This window comes from Mustela nivalis, assembly GCF_964662115.1.
Source record: "Mustela nivalis genome assembly, chromosome: 9".
NCBI classification, from domain to species: Eukaryota; Metazoa; Chordata; class Mammalia; order Carnivora; family Mustelidae; genus Mustela; species Mustela nivalis.
This window is the reverse complement of record NC_139028.1, coordinates 77,356,601-77,376,941: the sequence shown is the minus strand read 5'-3', so window position 1 is coordinate 77,376,941 and position 20,341 is coordinate 77,356,601. Positions and strand designations below refer to the sequence as shown.

The window sequence follows — 20,341 nt, the reverse complement described above, 5'->3', positions numbered from 1 at the left end:
ATTGCCATCGGAAGACTATCCCATGGAACTTTTATTTATACTTGTAGAAATTCAGAATCTCTTTCTTTCAGGATTTTTTTTTGTTTGTTTGTTTGAGTCAAACTATTTTTCTGTGAAGTTTTACTTAAAGGAATTTACATTTGTTTAATATCTACCAAATACTAAGTACTTACACATATATTAATTTAATCTTCACAACCCTTCAAGGAAGATGAGTTATCTCTAAGTTGACAGATGGAGGTGTGGAAGCTCAAGAGAGTTAGGTAACTTCTCAAGTTCACAGAAGTAGTAAATGAGAGGTCTGAGATTTAAATCTCTAATCCTTCAGCTACACCGTACTCTTCTTATGGCTATAGATTCTGTTAAAACTGGTAGCAGTTTCAGGGGTACAGGTCAGCATTTTTCAGTTTCTAGGCACCATGCATGCACATCAAAGATTTACGTTTGAAGAAATAAAAAAATTTAATAGATTAGGCATGATAAATGTGTAAGTCTTTCAATTTGGGGAAACTGTGAAGGGGTGCATATGTGAGAAGAAAAGTTAGAACTGGATAACAATGTGAGATTCTTTCCCATAACAAAGCTTGAAAAAAAGCTAGAAGTTCTATGGCTTGATAGGTGTGCGTTAGGTACTTGGTAAAGAATCCCTTAGTATGCAAGACAGCAGTCATCATACTTGTATATAAAGGTATCCTCAAGTAATTTGGAAAAATTGGATTCTCAGGTTCTCCTGGAGCTGTTTGTGATAAGATGTTACCAGCAAATGCAAGTCAGAAACTTACAGCAAATAGCTATAAGGAAGGGAGGAATGGTGAAGTAGGGAAGGAGGAATGCATGATAGCTGCAATTTAGTTACTTGTGAAACTAGACTATTGGTATATATAAAAAAATGTGGATATTTGGGTTAGTGGTGAAAACCTTGCCTCAGCTTTCACACTCAATTATAATTTATAAAAATGCAAGTCCTTGTGTATGATTTTTTTTTTCTATTTCATTCCCCCAGAAGTTAGGGTACCTATAATGTTGTATAGAAGTCAGATTTTTAAAAAACTAAATGACTTGGTATTCCCTGAAATGAACTCTAGATGGGCCGTGTGTTAAATATATAGTGCTCAAGTACCTCATCTCATTTTTTCTCAAGGCTGTCCTCAACACCTTTGTAATTAGCTGCGGTTGTATTTGTTGCTTCTGGTATGGCCTTTCTGGTAAGAGGTGGAAGGTAGGAATTGGATCTCACATTTCTCTAGACCTTGAAATGAATGGGCACTGACATCCTTATTTTATCTCACAATTGTCTGTGTAATAATATAGTTAAATGTTGACCATCTAGACTAACAAATAAAAGCATGCTAGGGAAAGCATGGATAGTTAACAACAAATAAATATTTATTAGAAAATTTTGTCATATAAAACTATAGTGAACCTCTCAGCTTTCTGTGACAATACCTTTAACTATTTCCATAACTAATTTTGTTGTCAAGCTGTTTAGAATGAGAGACAAATGCATTGGTTACAGGGTTGGCAGTTCTCCTTTTTTCTCTCTTTTTCTGTGTGTGTGTGTGTGTGTGTGTGTTTAATAGTTTCTAACCAATAATTAAACACCTCCAACCTTAGAAACCTTAGCAAATCCTTTGACTAAGCTTGGATTAAATATATATCCAGAATATTTAAATGGAATATTGAAAAAATAAAATTCTAGAGGAAGTGTATATATATTAGTAAAGAAAAATTCAGATGATAATTGAAAATAGTTAATAATTTATTTAATTTAGAATTACTGTTAGTTACCTTTAATTCTAGTAACACCTGCCCTGGAGTTAGACCACTTGGGTTCAATTTCTGCTTTTTGTTTTCACAAGGTGTGACTTTAGCAAATTTTAATTTTAAAAAAAATGAACATTTTTGTGCCTTGGTTTCCTTATTGTAAAACAAGGACAATGACATTATCTAAATCCTAGAACTGTTCTGAGAACTAAATGAGATAATACATGTAGCAGTACTCATTGCAGTGACCAGTACTTTCTAAAAATCTAGTAAATACATTCATGCATCTTTTCAGCTATCTCTCCAACATCCATCCATCCATCTGTCCATCTGTCCATCTATCTAACTTTCCAATGTTTTTAACAGCATAGACTGATGATTTGGGGGTGGGGGCCTTTCCATTTGCCATTGAATATATAGAACTTTTAAGGTATGAAATGAATTTTACTGGCTAGGGGTGGGGGAAGACGAGATAACCCTGGAAATCCAAGTTAGGTATAGAAATCTAGGGGCTTTACTTTAAATCCTCTGGGTAAATATAATACTCCAATTTTATTTCTGCCTATTCATTTAATAATATTTGAGTAGTTGGGCAAAAAAAGTGTTTTCTTTATGGAAAATTTTGTACTAGGTACTTGTGGGACTACAGAGAAGCCAGGATTTTTTTTTCCTGCCCTTGAATGGTTTGTAATCTGGTTGGGATTACTTTTAAGATATACATTGATATTATACTTTTTTATAAAAAGGTTAAGTAAATTAGTATGCATGCTATGGACTCTGAGAAACAAACTGAGGGTTTTGAGGGGGAGGTGATGGGGGGGTTTGGGTGAGCCTGGTGGTGGATATTATGGAGGGCACATATTACATGGAGCACTCGGTGTGGTGCATAAACAATGAAATTTGGAGCACTGAAAAAAAATTAAATTTAAAAAAGTATGCATTAAGTGTGGAATGAGTGACATAAAAACAAATTTTAGAGTACTTATTAGGAGTGATTAGAAAAGGGGTGGATCATAGTTACTTGAAATAGTTTCAGTTGGCTTCCTGGTGATAAGAAAGGAGGGTGAGGGAAATAGGGGGGCACACAGAGCAAAGGCCAGGGTTGGGGGACAGCAATAAGCGAAGCTTGAGTCTATCAGTCTAGTTAGAATAGAAGGTTAAAGTTAGAATACTAGAAGATAAATTTTGAAAGATTGGTTGGATTTGAATAGAGGGCCTTGAATGCCAGAGTCAGGAGTTTGGACTTTTTTTCTGTCTTCAGGGGAAAGCCACCGATGTTTCTTGATCAAAAGAGTGATTTGATGAAGGAAGTTGCAGTAAGATTGATTTGGAGGGGGAGAAAATGAAATTAGGGAAAACAGTTTAGAGTCCACTGTAAGAGTCTAGATATGAAGTGTAATAAAGCCTTTGTCAGGTGATTATGAGCATGGTAAGAAGGTGTGAGAAGAAGAAATTTTATTAAAGAAGAATTGTTGGAGCTTAATGACAGGCTGGCAGTGAGGAACAAGAATAAAAGGAGACAGATGCAGTGTCATGTTTTGAATTTGGATGATTCCAAGAATGATGCTTTTCTGGGTGTGAATGAATGAGGAAGGGTGTTGAAGAAAATAATGATGAAACTAATTTTAAGTTTGTTGAATATGACATAGCAGAGTACATCTTGGTATAAATGTCTAGCAGTCATTTGAGGACTGTTGTATTTCAGGAAGATGAGAGAGCGCTCAGTGTTGGGTATATAAATATAAAAATTATATGATTTAAATATTAAGGAATGAGATGTTTGACAAAAAGAGCATAGAGGAAGAGTAATGTTTAGGTTGGCAGCATTAACGTGAGTGGTATTTTCTGTGATTATATATTCACCTTAAGTTTGAAAAGTAAGCTGTTTAGTCATCTCTCTCTCTCTGATTTTCCCTTTCTCTTTCTTGCCAAGGTTAGACAATATGTAGACAATATTGCTTATTTATAGTGTGTGTGTATTGTGTGGGGCACCGATGACCCAGTAAAGAACAAGAAGGACATGATCTCTAATCTCATGGGATATATAGAATAAGCTTCCTTTTTAAGTAAAAAAAACCCCTTTTAATATTTTCTCTTTTTCTTCCACTGAGTATAAGCTTATGATAATATCTTTGCATGCATTTATCTCCCTAGGACTAGAAGACATTCTATGACAACGGGTTTTTTTTTTCTTTCACTTTTGATCCTTTTTAATTATCACTGTATTGTATGGAGTATTCTGCAGGAGCATAATTTAGGAATGTGTTAAGTTACTCATCACTTAAGTTCAAAAAACATTGAGCACATCCCCCGTGCTGGGTGGTTTTTGTTTTGTTAAACTTATAAGTAGGGTTTCTTGAGCTGGGGTGGTGGGGAGGAAGTCTTTATTCTATATTTTGAAAGTGGGCAAGATCAAGGAAAAAGATCTTTTCCTGAAACAGTCTTATTTCTCAAATCCAGACTTCTTTTAATGATGTGAAATTTATCTCAAATTGCAACTAAGTTTGTAACTAGAGATTGGATTTTTGTTTTCCTTTTTTTCTCTCATCCTTATTCTGTTTCTGATTTAGCCATAGAGTCAATCCAGGGTCTTCATCTCAGACTTTTCTCCACTCTTCCCTTATAAAATGGGGTAATGGTGGAGTATGAATGAAGAATAAGATTGATTCGCCATTTTGGATTTATAAAGGATGAAATGTCTAAATGTACATGGTAAGATTCAAGCTCAGGGAATCTTGGGTTGTTGATGGTCCCTGATTCATTCTACTTGCACTCTGGTGCAGTGCTTCTCCCTCTTCCTCAGCTGGCCTGGGGTTGTGTGTGTGTGTGTGTGTGTGTTGGAGGATTAAAAATGACATTTAGAAAAGAATTATCAGGTAAAAATGGAATATCTGGCAATTGCTGAAGTGATTATATATCTCTGTTAAAAGGAGGACATTATTGATGAAAGAAGAAAACCCCTATGTGTGGAGTGTTTTCAGAATGGGAAACATAGTTCTTTTCATACTGGTAGGAATGATGTAAATCTGAATGTTTTAAATCTTGAGTTAGATATAAAATCACTTTACGAAAAGAGCTTTTAAAAAAGCAGTTTGTTTGGAGCAACATCTATATTTATGTCTTCGGAATCTTCAGGGTATAGGAGAACCATGTCAAATTTTCAGTGCTTTAGTACTAACCCAGTTTTGAGTTACTGAAATCACTTTCATAGTGGGCCAATCCGGCCACCAAATTTGGAGAAGGATTCCAGATACCGAATGTCTCAATAATAGTTGTAGACTTGTGCCCTATGCTTGGTCTTTTCTCTAAACTTCGATAGAGATACTAAATCAATTCGTTAGGTGGATTTTCAACCTGGAAAATACAGGCCACTTTAGAAGACAAAAATGAAACTTTTTTTTTTTAAGGAGAAATTAAGACAAAAGCTTTTGAGGTTGGATCCCCCCCCCCCTTTTTTTTCCCCCAACCTTCAGAAATGTTTCTGGCCTGGAAGGAAATCTCTTAAAGCATGGCTTTTTAAAATGGACGTGCTGTTGACATACACTTAACATTATTAGCCCAAATGGCCGTGATATAATTTGTAGGCCTTGTACTCAGGAAAGTTGCAGTGCTCTTATGGTATTTTTATTCACTTTTTCTGAATTGGTTTTTCATGTTGTTTTTCATTTTAATGTAATGTAAGACTGATAAATCTTATTGTTAAATAACAAAGATTGCATCATAGCCTTCAGTATTAAAATGCACTCCTTTTTGGGGGAAGCCAGATAGATGTGTTTACTCTGTAGAGAGATTTAGATTTGATTTTTTGTTTTCTTCATGGTAATTATGTTTGCACTTTGCTGATCACTAGTTGTGCATTATTACAATGGAAGGTGACAATTTGATTGTCTTCAATTGGAGAAACAAGTAATTTTATATTCACTAAGCTGTCAGGTAACACTAACTCACAGTACTAAGAGCTCCTGGCAATGCAGCTTGGCACCTATATTTAACTGCTTTGATGCTTGTGTAACCTCCGCTGAATCAGAAATACTTTGCCTGCTGGAAATGGTTTTCAGGGTTGTACAATGAGGTTTTCATTAAGTAGACAAACTGAAAATGAACTGCAAAGCCATGGTTGTTTCTCTCCTCCCCTTTCCCCTTCACCCCTCTTTTATCACCTCCCCTTCCTTGCCTTGCCCTTACCCCTCCCCATTCCTCCTCCTCTTATTTGATAGGAACCTGAAATTTGTACCTTATTTTCATTTACATGGAAGAGAGGAATTGCTGGATTGCTTTATTTAGCTGAAGGAAGGCCTCAAAGATTAACTTCATTGTATAGTTTTGTTCATGGTCATCACACGCGAGCCTTCATTTTTTGAAACGATCTACCAACATCAGTTTTCGTATTTCTCTTTTTTTCTGTCAATACTAAAAAGTGAAAATAGAGGTAAGAATGGAAAATCAATGACAGTGACAGCTTCTTGCCCTTTCAATCTGAGAAGTTACTTTTCTGGATTATGATTTTTATCAATAGGTGGGTAAGATATCTTGTAATTGGGCTTCTAGACTAGTGGATAGGTTTTTTTTATTTTATATTTATTTAAGATTTTATTTATTCGTTTGACAGACAGAGATCACAAGTAGGCAAAGAGAGAGAGAGGGAAGCAGGCTCCCTGCTGAGCAGAGAGCCTGGAATCGGGCCTCGATCCCAGGAACCTGGGATCATGACCTGAACCAAAGGCAGAGGCTTTAACCCGCTGAGCCACCGAGGCACCAGACTAGTGGATAGGTTTTAAACTGATGAAGACACGTTTGGTTTTCAGTTTAAAAATTATGGTTCTCATTTCATGTGAGGAGGAGATTCAAAGTAATCATATATAAATAAACTCATTCTGCTCCTATTGTAGACAGTTTTCATTCAAGCCACATAGAGGTCTTTCGGCTGGGCTATAAAGTCATTGTGCTTGATTAAAATCCCCTAAGTTAGTGTATATTTATAGTAGCCATTGTATAATTTTGCTCTTATTGTTAAGTGACTGATTTTATTTATAAATTCTGGGCCTGCCTTTCCAAAAGAAAGATCCCAAAAAGTTACTGGTTAAAAACACTGTGAGAAAAATTTGTTATTACTATAAGCAGAAGTATAGATAGAGGTTGTGAAGTCAAGTTGTTTTGATCTCCAGAAGAACTGGATATTCAGAGACACATGTAACAATTGCAGGTTTTCCATAGACAACCAGGCAGACAGGCTAGTCTTTAGGCTGGTTGCCTGCCTCTTCCAGCAGATACCAACCAATTAGACAGAGGTGGTTACGTGATGTAACATTATCAGGAGAAACAATTCATGACTCAAAGCATTCCAAGACATATGAGCTCTAGTCCAAAGAACAGTCTTAAGCTATATAAAGTGACAGCAATATTGTCAGCTAAATATAAACTCTAGAAACACAAACTTTGATGACTTGAGAAGAATCTGTTCCAGGTAGTCCCTGTTTTGTAAGAACCTCAGAAGGCCTTAGGAGAGAATTTTGGTGCTTTGGTGTGAATAATTAGAAGCCTTAGATAAGTCAGAATCCATTAATTTAAGCCCCTTCTTCAACATACTTCAAGGGCCTCAAGCATATTTCATTTGCTTCATCTCTCTTGATCTAACAGATAAATCAATGAATTTTCTTCTAACAGATATTGTCTGTATATGTTACCATGTGTGTTCTGAAAGAACCACTACAAACTTTAAAAGATAGGTTTATAACTCTCAAAGGTAGCTCTGAAAGAAGTTACCTTTTTTTTCCCACAGAATTTTCTCAGTTACTTATTAAACAGATGAAAAAGAGAGCAAAAACCTGAAGCTGAAGGAAGTTTGGGGAGGGGGAGAAGTTAGGGAGAGGAGGTAATGCTGGATAAAACAACACAAAGAATCAACAGCCACTCTCAGACTCTACCCTAATGAAGCAGGAAAAGTTTTGAGAGGGATGTCTTCATTTTAATATCTGGAATTGGGACCCTTCTCCACCCCTCAATTCTTAAACAAGGGGATTAGAGGTACAGGAAAAAAGAAAATCGTTCTTTGCCCTAGGCTGGGTGGACTGGCATCTTTTGTAGGGGTTCCTAAGTATTGTGCATTTTGGCAGCTGAACATATCTGTTACTCATGCTGCTTAAAATGAGAGGCACTGTGTTATATTTTTGGAAAATTAGTTGTTTATTTCTTAGTATCAGATCAATTGCAGTATTAAATTAACAGTGAATTATCTGACAAAAATAAGTCTACCTTGGTAGCCTGGGGCTGAGTTGCAAAAACAAATTGTGAATATTGGCCTGAATGTTTAATTTTTTCTTTAGGTAAACCAACTATTAAATATTGCTTTACGTTAAAAACTGAGCTTCTTTGGAATAAATGTAATACACCTAACAAGTGAATGCCATTTGATAATTATCTGAGAAGTAAGGAAGCATTTTTAAATATCAAGTTAAAAATATTGTTCCAATAAATTCAGTGACTCTTTTTGATACCTATGTAAATCCTGAAGGATAGTTTGAAATGGATTCTTCCCAGGCAATAGTTTAAAAAAAAAAAAAAAAAAGGTCATTTCAAGTGGTAATGCCTTAAGAGAAAGTTGTTTTAAAATAATCCTAACCTTTAAACATATAAACATATACAAATAATTATTTCTTAAAAATAACAAGAACAGCTCGAGCTGGTTTAAAATTCTAGAAAACTTGATTTTCTGAGCTAGATGGCTTAATGTATAGATGTCCATATCCTTACCATTTTATAAAGTCTTGGACCCCCTAACCTTAGTTTCTTGTTAAAGAACATAAAGTAAATTTCCTGTCTAAATAAGTTTGTAATAGCCTGAACATTCAGATTTTGTGGTGGGGTTTTGGGTTTGAAGTAAAACAATTATCATCTTTCTAGAGATACTCCTACTGACTTCCTAGAAAACATTATCCATTACTAGAGACTTTATTTCCAACAATCTCATTCCCAAAAGTCCTAAGCCCTGAAGTTCTTCCCAATGGCCTGGCATCCTGGGAATTCACTTGATCTTCTGGGCAGAGACATTTCAAGCTCGGGGAACACATGATGGGAATTTAGTTTCATGTGTCCCAAAGATATGTAATTCTCTTTGGAGGTTTTACTTGATAATAGCTATGCCCCAGAAAACCATCTTGTTTAACCAATGTGATAAGTTGACAATGTAGTTTTTCTCTCTGATTATAATGTACTCTGTGTAGTCAATACACTAGTACCATGTGAGTGTAATTTCCTCTTTTATTTTATCTCCAATGCACTGTATTATAAATAAACAGTTAAAAAAAACACCAAACAAATCTGTTGCATCTCCTTTTAAGATTGTACCACTGTAGACACTTGTTCTAGTAAAGTAGAATTGGGCGCATTTGATTGCATTTAAATTTTTCATGCTTCAGCAGTTTGGCTGGGAGCACAGTAAAGAAAAATCCCATGAGCGAGGATAGTTTAGAATAATAGAACTTGATTTTGTGTATTATAGCGGCAACATTTGCGCTGCTTTAGTTAGGGTTGTGTCAGCACTTCCATTATAAACCCCTGTTTTCAGGGGGTATAACTAGGGAGATTTTTTTTTTAATACAAATTAAAAAAACAATTCATTTGAATGATTTTTAAGTTATAATAGTGCAAAAATAAAACAAAGTAAAGTCACATAGAAATTGACCATTTTCACAAGGATTTGGATTCTTTTGCAAGAATTTTTTTATGACAGCAGCTAAAGTAAGATACAGTTCTAATACATAGGAGATGAAATTTTTTGTAATGAAGAATTACTAAATAAGCATTAAAAATAAAATTGAGCATCCCAGGTGACATTTTTAAAACATTAACATCAAGTGTATATTTGATTTATGAGTTTCTAAGGGGGGTAGCCATGGTGCAGTGGTTATAGTGAAGGCATTACCAAAAGTCAAGTATCTTTGCAGCTTCCAGAATAGTATAGTTGATCTAGTAAAATGTTTTTAAAAAGGGAAGCTAAAGTAAAGAAATAAATGAGGATGTAATCAGTAAGTTCCAGGATTCTTTAATAAAATAACTGTGTAAAAAGTAATCAGTAAATTGAGTCTAATAATCAGAAAATTTAAGACTGACTTAATAAACTTTGCTTTAAAAAGAATTTGTACACATTTTCCTTTTAAAAATACAACAAAACTACCAAACTACAACAAAACCAACAATTAAAAACCAACCTGAAAGAAGCCCAACAATTTTATCAAAAGGAAATGCCTGCAGTAGAACAATACTGCACAATCACCTTTTTCTCTGCTAGCAACATGTTGAGAACTGTAGTAAACTCAAGAAATTAAATAAAATATGATAAGTAAAGTATGCTTCTTGGAACAAAAATATTGGTTCCTTAGGTAAAGGGAGGGATTTTGAAGTTGAATGTGCCTTCCTTGGTTGTTAACCATTATTGCCCTACATTCCCCCCTCTCCTTGTCCCAGAGCGATGGTGTGAACTGGGGATGAACAGTCAAATTTCATATTGCCTTTTTTTTTTTTTTTGGCAGCCTATCTTTCATCTGCAACCTTGATAGACATTTGTATTTGTAGGTGCAAAATAAAAGACAAATTGTGTGATGTTGTAAATAGGTAGCTTTCCTGAATGGTCACTGGAGGAATCACCAGAAGACTGTTGATGAAGTAGAGGTGAAGCCTTTCCTCACTAATTGTATTCAGCGTGTAATTTCTAAACTTCCCTCTGAATTTTGATTTTCAATTAACACTCCCCATTTGAAGATAATTTTCTATTTAATGTAATTGCAGGAAATAATTTATTGGCTGATTAAGACTGAGGGCCCAGCCTTCCTTAAGAAAACACTCTAACAAACCAGCCTTTAAACTCAACTCTGCTTTGGACAGATTTAGTCTATTTTTACAGCTGCATGGTTGTGTTTAATTAGGATTGCACACTATTGTTCATTGGTGCAGTTTATACTTGAAATTATTCTTAAGAGACTTTTCATTTTGGGTTTTGTGTCATGATTAATTTATACTAAAGCAACCATCACAGACATTACTATTGGAAGGAGCCAAGTCACTTTATAATAGAGGATGTTTGTTGGGGAGCTAAAGTCAGTCTGAGTTTTGGCTTATGACTTTCAATTGTATTTAACTGTTTTAAAAGGCAGCAGTAAATTCATTCTTTTGTTTGCAATGTGAATGATTACATTATTGGTACTGTCATTATCTGAACCATGAAAACACTCTTGTTGTTTATGGTAAATTCTGGATAAACTTGCAGACCAGTTATAATTTGCCTGGCTTCACTGCAGTATTTGCAGTGATCCCTGTACAATGAAAAACATCATTGGTGTTTTTTGGTGTTATTTTCCTTATGTGTGTATGCATTTTTCCACGTGCTAATTTTGATAGAAATTAGTCAAGAATATACTTACTGATTCTTTGATATAGTACTCTTTAGGACATTTCATTTCTTTCTTCTCAAAGAAAATATAGACATTCTCCTACACTTCCTTTTCCCCATTTTACTTTCTAGTATTGAGTCTAGGAGATGAAATTTTATTATTTGTAGAATGATTATTATAAGTAGGTATCAGCATTTTAATATGTTTCAAAGCACTTCAAAAGCCTGTAATACTTTTATTTAGAACTGTGCATAATTAGATTAGCTGATCTTATATTAATTTTTTTCACTGTAGGATACTAAATCTGAGCCCCCTCATTAATTGTGAGAAATTTAGCATTAGCTGTTAAATCCTATGTGAAACATGGGCTGCTACATAAAAACTACTGTTTAAATTGGAATTAACTTAATTATTTTTCTTTGCACTTGATATTTCCTTCACTGCAATATTCATGAAAGCATGTGACAGATTTGTAAATTTAACTGTTAATCTCAGATTTCTAGACCCTTTAATCAGTATTTATTTGTCTGTAGAAACAGTACTAGCAAGTTAATGATTTGCTAATTTGAAAAATGCTCATGTGGTTTCCTATGTTAACTGATTTGTGCATTTTTTAAAAAATGGTACGAAATCAATTAATGTTAAAGAGCAATTAAGGTGGAGATTTTATTCCTTCGTTACACAGCAATTTTAGAGCTAAAGATGCTATAAACTGAAAACAACATAAAGTTTTAGAAAAAATACTTAATTGTCTTTTAAGTCATAAACCTTTGGTGGTTTTATTTTTAAACATTTTGCTCAGAAAATCGCACAAAACACAGAATGGAGACTGTGCAAAGTGCAGTCGATGTTTACTTGTGGGTACATAGATGAATGTTTGGTGATTGTTTTTGCAGTTTAAAAATATGATGTATAGTAGGCATTTTACTATTTTCACAGCAATTGCTTTGAAGTTTGTATGTACTTTCTAATATAAAATAGAGGCATAGTTATTTCATATACTTAATTGAAATGTTATGAAATTGCCCTAAGACTAATCTAACATTATCAGCCACTCAATCAATATGTCGCTTACAAGTTAGCTCACAGTAGTTGACACATTTGAAGATCTTTAGAAAAGGATCAGATTGGCACTAAACAGTGTTAGGCCCTGACACTCATAATATAAACTAAGGTATAAACTAAGAAGTCAGGACCAAATTTGCTTAGGACTTTCAATGTGTATTACGTACTCTCCTGATTGTATTTTCTCACATAGACTTCTTTAGTTCCCACATAAAGCATAAGAGAATTTTGGATATTTCTACTTTAAAATCATCCTCTAAACTGGCTTATTCATCTGTTCATTCACATATTAATTTATTTTTTTCCATTGTTAACCATCAACCTAATTTGATAATCTAGTTGGGAGAACTGGGAGGAAAAATACACACATACATATACTGTCTGTTATGAAGACTCATTCCATGAAAATGTCATTTATGGATTGTTAAGGGAGAAAATGTATAGCAATTACTTTGAAGAGGTTTGCTGACTTAAAAGTGGAGAGGGAGGGTAGAACAGATAAGCTAAGTTCTTTTTCAAAGTGGTTTAGAGTAGCTCATAAACAATGTGAAGTTAGAAAATGTACATTTTTGGTCTTTTTTTTTTTTCCGAATTAGTCAGATGTAAGGGATGGTTTGTTCTTTTGTCAATGATGGCATTTTGAATCCATGCTATTTCCTTCTTCTGCAGAAGAATGTCTTCCAAGCAAGCCACCTCTCCATTTGCCTGTGCAGCTGATGGAGAGGAAACGATGACCCAAGATTTGACCTCAAGGGAAAAGGAAGAGGGCGGTGATCAGCATGTGGCCTCCCATCTGCCTCTGCACCCCATAATGCACAACAAACCTCACTCCGAGGAGCTCCCAACACTTGTCAATACTATTCAACAGGATGCTGACTGGGACAGCGTTCTGTCGTCTCAGCAAAGAATGGTGAGCTTTTAAAATCTGGCCGCTGTCCTTAAGTGTGTCTGTTAGTATGGCCTCATCACACGTAGGTGTTCTAGAAAAAGCTCAAAATTCATATCATGGAGTTACTTGTGTTTAGATCATGAAACAAGCATGTATATATTATTAATATTACTAATACGCTAATAACTGGGAAAAATTGGAAAACGGTTTGTGATTTAGTTTTTATCCATTATTAGGTCAACTTGCCAAAGATATTTAATTTAAGTTGGGGGTAGGTTTGGTTATCTTGTTCTCTGAACCTCTTAATAAGGTGGCAAACTTGATAATGACACAAAATAAGTATGATCAAATAAAGTGTGGCTATGTATTAATGTTATATATTAAGCAAACATGTCTATGAATGAGGTCATATGGTGAATATATCTTCAGTGGGGAAATGCAGGTATTTGTCATTTTTAATGGTCATTTTTGATTTATAATAAAGCTTTTCTCACTTATGTACCTGTATATTAATTTCAAAAGGACGGGCAAAGCTCCTGAGTATCAGTTGACGACTACAGGAGTTTTCCCTGAAGGTAGAAACAGCAACTTCAGATACATGCAGTATCTTAGCCAGCTTTCCCCATGTGAAATTCTGTCTGTAACCATTGAAACAGAAGCCACAGTAAGTGGCACTGTCTAGTTTAAAACAAAAATACCCAGTTTTTTAGCATCTAGAACTGACCAAACCTTAACATATTTTATTAGATTAGGAATTGACAACCTATTTTGCATTTCTTAACTTTTGGTTATGTTAATGAAAGACATTTTAAGTGGGCTGTGAGGAAAAGTTTTATTCTTTAATAAAAACCAGGTAATATTTAAAAACACCTTTACTATTGATAACATGTATTTAAATTCTTGCTCCATGCTTAATGTTTAATGTCAAAGACTTGATTTTATAAACTATGGAGGCAGACATTCTTCTTTCTCAGCTGATTTTGCAGACACAGCTAGTACCCTGAAACAGCAGGTGAAAAGTAAGTGAATGGAAGGAAAGATAAGACTTTTCTAGACCTTGGTTCATAAGACGTTGTCATTATACAGTTAGATAGCTCCAGTGAAAGATGTCTTTTCCTCGCATGGGGGAGAGAGGAGAGTATTAAAAGGCAAGGCTAAAAGACTAAAAGTCTGTTTTTCTGATTAAACTGAATCATTTTTGTACCTCCAAGATAGCAAGGGTGACACAGCCCCTGCTACTGGCTTTTCGAGAAGATAGTAAGCCCATGTTTTATCTTTATTTCATCAAGTGTTTATTATAGAGTACCTTCTCTGGGCTCAGCATGCTACTAAGTGCTGGCTGTACTATGGTGAAAAAACATGCAAGATGATGCTTTCTTGGAACTTATATCTAGGAGAGGAGACAGAAATTAAATAAATATACATACATTAATAGATAATTAAAATTGTGATAAGTGTTAGGAAGAAAAAGAACAGAATACTATGTGAGAAATAATGAGATAAGGCATAGAGGGATAGGAATGCCTTCTCCAAACCAAGAATGATAAGAACTAGCCAGGCAAAGAATAGAAGAAGGAATAAAAATAGCAGAAGGAACAGCATGTGTGACATATTTGAGGTGGGAAAAATATAGCTGAGCATCGGGAAAGGAAAGATAGTCTTTGGGGTGCCAGTTGGTTAAGCATCTGACTCTTGGTTTCAGCTCAGGTCATGGTCTTGGGGCTGTGACATGAAGACCCTGTCAGGCTTCAGGCTCAGTGGGGAGCCTGCTTCGATTCTCTCTCTCACTTTGCTTCTGCCTCTCTCCTTGCTCTTTCTCTCTCACTCTACAAAATATATATATATATATATATATATATATATATATATATATATATATATATATATATATATAAAGATCGTCTTTGAGGCTGGAGTATAAATGAGTGAGGATGCAGTGTAATTCAGATCTTGTTGGAGAGACAGGTCGGGGTGTATCCAACAAGACCATAGAGATAATGTTATGGAAGTGATGTTTGATTCTAAGTGCAATGAAAAACCACTGAAGGGTTTTAAAACACTGCAGATAGATCATGAATAGATGGGAAGGAGACAAGAGTGAAAGGAACAAGACCTGTTGGGAGCCTACTTCAGAAGTCCAGGTAAGGGGCGCCAGGTTGGCTCAGTCAGTTGGGCATCCGAGGACTCTTGTTTCAACTCAGGCAAGGGTGTCCCGGGTTGTGGGGATGGATTCCCTGGTCAGGTGTGGCGCTCAGCAGGGGGTCTACCTGAGATTCTTCCTTTCCCTCTGCCCCTCCCCACTGTTCAGACGTGCTGTCTCTCTCTTTCTCTCTCTCTCTCAAATAAAAAAATGAATCTTAAAAAAATAAAATAAAATAAAAAAGGAAGTCCAAGTAAGAGATGGTAGTGGTTTGGGCTAGTGTAGAGGTAGATGGGGTATAGAGAAGAGGTGGATTCAAGATCTGTTTTGCCACTTATGCCAAATACAGTCATGGACAATAAAAATAATGGCACTGAAAAATACAGGTTGAGACAGAAATTATGCCCTTCAAATTTTACTTCTTCAGAGAACATGTTACTTATTTTCCTTAGTAAAATTTGTTTGTATTTTGGCAAGTGCCAGTTTGCTTCAGTGAATTACTCTCAAAGTTTTATGATTTAAAATTTTGTCAGAAAATAGATACTAATAATTTGCTTACCAAACTAACATTAAGAGGGATTTATGGTAGTATAAAATAGTTTAAATTTACAAATATGTTATATATTAGTATAAAAGAAATCATATTTGCTGGAAATGTTTTCAAACTTTCACTCTCTTTTGATATCAAGCACTGCTTTCCACTGGAGCCTTTGTGTATTCTGAATGTCTGGAAGCCAAAATATTTTGTTTTAACTCCCACTCTATAGTATTTCCCAGCTGTGTACTTATATGGTATAATAAAAGGATTTAACAAATGGGAAATAGCAGCTGCATTTGGAAATTCCCTTTGTGCTCCCTTTTCATTCGATAGATTCAATAATGTGTAACAACTGTAGCATCAGACCTGTAGTGACTTACACTGCGAGTATCATATCACCAACCAATTCTTCTTTACAAGAAAGAGAAACAATAGAAGGATTTTCGGTTTCTGGGCAGTCCTGCAAACCTACATATAGAGTGTGTGTGTGTATGTGTGCACGTGTGTGTGTGTGTGTGTGTGTGTGTGTTGGGGGGTGGGGAGACTTTGACTAAAGTAAAATTTAATAAACACTTTACCTCATTCTACTTTCAAATAAATATGACATCCAAAAGTATTGTTATGAAGTTAAATGAAACTTGGTAGTTCTCATCAATGGATCATACTCACTACCCACTGTAACTGAATCCCATAAAATAGCTGTGGAGAAATAAAATGTAAAAGTAAACAACAACAACAATTCTACTAGTACCTATTCAGTTTCCATTGTTATTTACTTTTTGTAATGGGTCTTTACTCGTGAACAGTTAGAAACAGGCACTAAAAATTTCTTATCTGTTGGGTTCAGGAAGGTTTTACTTTGAAATATCAAGACCACAGAAGAACTTTACTGCAAGAGATGGTGAAGACAAGGCAGAGAAGTTCCACTAATCCGCACTTCCTGATTAGAAAAAAAATCTTGAAATGTTGAAATTCTGATCATTTTGATGTGGTGTTCCAAAAAATTAGAGACCACTCAGTTTCAAAGAAATAAAAGTGTTCATTATGGCATAAAGCAAAGGAGAATAGAAATTTTAGAGATTGGAATTCAGAGGCCAATTTGAGATTAAGAAGTTTGGATTGTGAATTTAATTATAATTACTTATGTTAGAGATGCCCCAATGCTTGATTTTAAGTTTAGTGTGCTATGTTAATTGATAAATTGCATTTGAAGGCTGAAAAGTTAGGGTAAATAAAAATTCACCATCTTTTACTGTTCATTACACATAGCCACTACTATTTTCATTATGAGTGTACCAATGTACTGGTACTTTTTTTTTTTTTTTTCCTAGAAGAATATTGACATTGTCTCCTGAAATGTGTTTTTGTTCCCATTAGGACTGATTCATTAGACAGGAATAAATTCACATAATTTTTTCATGGAAAAAATGTGTAGTATATCATTCTTTTCAATGTTAACAAGGACAAAGGAATATTTGGTGGTTATATTTAGTGACTGGCAGTATGACACTGTGTAATGATTATCTGCTGAAGATTACTTGAGTATATAGCACCTACTAAGTTCTAAGCACGGTAAAGAACTCTGCTATCATGGAACTTAGATTCTAGTAGCATGACAGACAATAAAGAAGTTGCACAGAGTGAGCCAGTTTCACACAATGATAAGTGGAATAAAGAGAATTAAATAAAATGTGATCAAGAATGACTAAACAGTCTGGAAGTGCTCTTTGAGAGGGTGACTTCTGAGTTGATGTTTGAATGAGAAGGAAACAGCTATGCAAAAATTGGGGGGAAGACACCCAGTTAGAGTTTATAGTAAGTGCAACAGCCCTTTTGGTTGATGTATTTGAATAATAGAAAACAACAGAGGGGCTGGGCTGGAGTGGGCGAGGGAGGGAATGGTATGAGATGAAATCAAGGAGGCAGGCAGATGGCAGAGACTTTGGGGTATTGTGGACTATGGTGAGATGTTTGGACTTCAAGTTCAAGAGGAAGTCATTGGACGATTTTAAACAAGGGACTAACATGATTTGATTTATGTGTTTGGGCTGCTATGCAGCACACTGGTTGTGGGAGATAACAGCAGAAACAAGGATACCTAGTAGGAAAACTATGGCAGTAGTACTGGTAAGAATTTGATGCTCTGGGGAAGAGTGAACAGTTAGGTTATTCTTTGAGTTCTCATAGATTCTGAAGAAGGGAATATTCACACAGAAGGTGAGGAGAATATTTTAAGCCATGTGGGCATAGTAAGAAATTTAGTCAAGAATGAACAGGAAATGAAATTGCTAAGACCAAGAATGGGGGGTAGGGAGTAGGTTTGCTCCTGGACAGAGAATGGTCCCATGTGAGGCAGAAGCTTTTTCCTTAAGATGAAACTGTTTGCAGGTGACCTCTGGGGTAGGCTACGGGAATGTGGGCAGGATACCAAGAGTATCCCTTACAAGATCCACAAAATGACAAGATTCCAAGTAAGATCTTCGATATACATGTGCATCTGTGCACTTACATGCATGCTTATATTGATATGTAATTCAAGTCAAGATGAGATTATATGCATCTGGCTTTTAATTACTAATGTAATTAAGTAAAAATAACCATACTGGACCCTGAGCCCCAGAATATCAGAGCTTCTTATTTTAGAGGACCTACTTAAATTCCCCTGAATAAGTTTTATTTTTTTAGAAAAGTTTTAAAAGTACTTTTTCACTGTACATAAAACTTCCAGTAATGACCTTTGTTGTAATTGAAAGAAAACAGTAATAGGCATGTTAAGATATTTAATAAATATTAGGAATAATACTGTCTTGCTTGCAAACAATTTTTTCTTTCTGATGTTTTTGCTTTTAGTCCAAAGACGTTGCTAATCAGTGCACACCAAGAAACAAACTAAAGGTTTTAGAAGGGAGGGGTGTGGGGAGATGGGAGATGGTGATGGGTATTAAGGAGGGCATGTAGTGCATGGAGCACTGGGTGTTATATGCAAACAATGAATCTTGGAACACACATCAAAAACTAATGATGTACTGTACGGTGACTAATGTAATATAATAAGAAAAAAAGAAATTACTAATGCTATTGAAATTCAAAAAAATTTAAAATTTTTAAAAAAACTAAACAAAACAAAAGAAGTTGTTAATCACTTCTGGAGTGTTCTATGTAGTTCACTTTGAGTCATAAAAATTCTGATGTGAACTTTGTACTGTGACTGGGATTGGAGCTGTTGTCATTACATGATAACATAGTCCAGGAATTTGTGTGAGGATTTAATCCTCCTCAGCGATGATTTGTGTTGTGACAGGATTTTAAGAAGATTTCTAATTTTGTAAGCTTTTGAAAGATATTAAAAACTTGAGTTGTTAAAATTTAGTCATTTAAGATCATAAGTAGCACCCAAATAAAATTTATTTTCTCACTTTTATTGAGACTGTGCTTTAGAAAGTGTAGTGGAGCCCACCAGTTTGCCTGGACCTATTTTATAGTCTTAACACTAAAGGCAAGGTTCATGTGCATCTTTTTGGTATCTGCTTGGTCTATGAAGCACTAGAAAATAATCCATAAAATAGCAAGGTTTAAACTTCCTGGAAAATTTAGTTACCACTCCTTTCATTTTAGAATTTTGGAATTCATTCAATTTAAGTACATTTCAAACCTGATCTTCTGGTAACAAGTGAAAAATGTCCTCCCTTGTCCGCTGAGTCATGAAATAGCCTTCTCCAGGAAGACTTGTGGGAGATTTCCCATTTTCTGTAAATTTCAAACTGTACTTAGCACTCAGTAGTCTCTTTTTAAACCTCTCTCAGAAATTTAATGATGGGAATGTGCTTACAATTTAAACCAAAAAGTAAAATAATATTTTATTGCCTGGTATGGTTAGTGAAATAGACAACTACTGTTGTCTAATGTTAACACATTGATCATCTTGGCATTTCCATAACCTGGTTATGTACACTTTCATTCCTGCTATTAAAAAGTATAGATCTTTAAAGAACTTTCCTAAATCTGGGTACTTTATTGTTATTTTTAAAGATTTTGTTTATTTATTTGACAGACAGAGATCACAGGTAGGCAGAAAGGCAGGAGGGAGGGAAGGGGAAGCAGGCTCTCCGCTGAGCAGAGAGCCAGATGTGAGGCTCGATCCCAGGACCCTAAGATCATGACCTGAGCTGAAGGCAGGGGCCCAACCCACTGAGCCACCCAGGCACCCCAATCTGGGTACTTTAAATTAAGCAGAATGATTACTTGAAAATAAGATATTGAAAATATCTTAATGTTTATAGAAATTGGAGTTATTTTATTATTAACCTTAATGATATAATACAGCTTTAAATACACTTTTTGGAAAAGTTTTCTTACCAAGCATATTATCAAAAATCTTTATCAAAAGGAGAAACACTAACATGCTCTGGAATACTTGGCTTTTTTCCCCCTTGGGCAAGAAAGAATCAGGTATGCATGCTGATTAACACACTCCAGTCATTAACGTGTGATTATGTGGGCTGCATATTGAGCACCTGCCAAAATATAAAAATCCAGTACTTCGCTACATCTGTGGAAGG

At 35.1% G+C, this 20,341-nt stretch overlaps 1 protein-coding gene across 23 annotated transcripts in view; it reads left to right on the top strand.

Annotated features, from left to right (window-relative positions):
* The window catches only part of SOX6 (SRY-box transcription factor 6), a 686,491-nt gene that overhangs the window by 311,206 nt on the left and 354,944 nt on the right, over positions 1-20,341 (top strand). For 20 of the 23 annotated variants that reach the window (XM_082747252.1, XM_082747265.1, XM_082747253.1 and 17 more), the window contains one exon: positions 12,885-13,125. In XM_082747252.1, coding sequence (XP_082603378.1) covers positions 12,889-13,125 — 237 coding nt within the window. In that variant the 5' untranslated portion in view covers positions 12,885-12,888. Of the gene's footprint in view, positions 1-1,141; positions 1,220-12,884; positions 13,126-20,341 lie in introns of all 23 variants that reach the window. The other 3 variants (XM_082747268.1, XM_082747269.1, XM_082747255.1) reach the window with 2 other exon arrangements.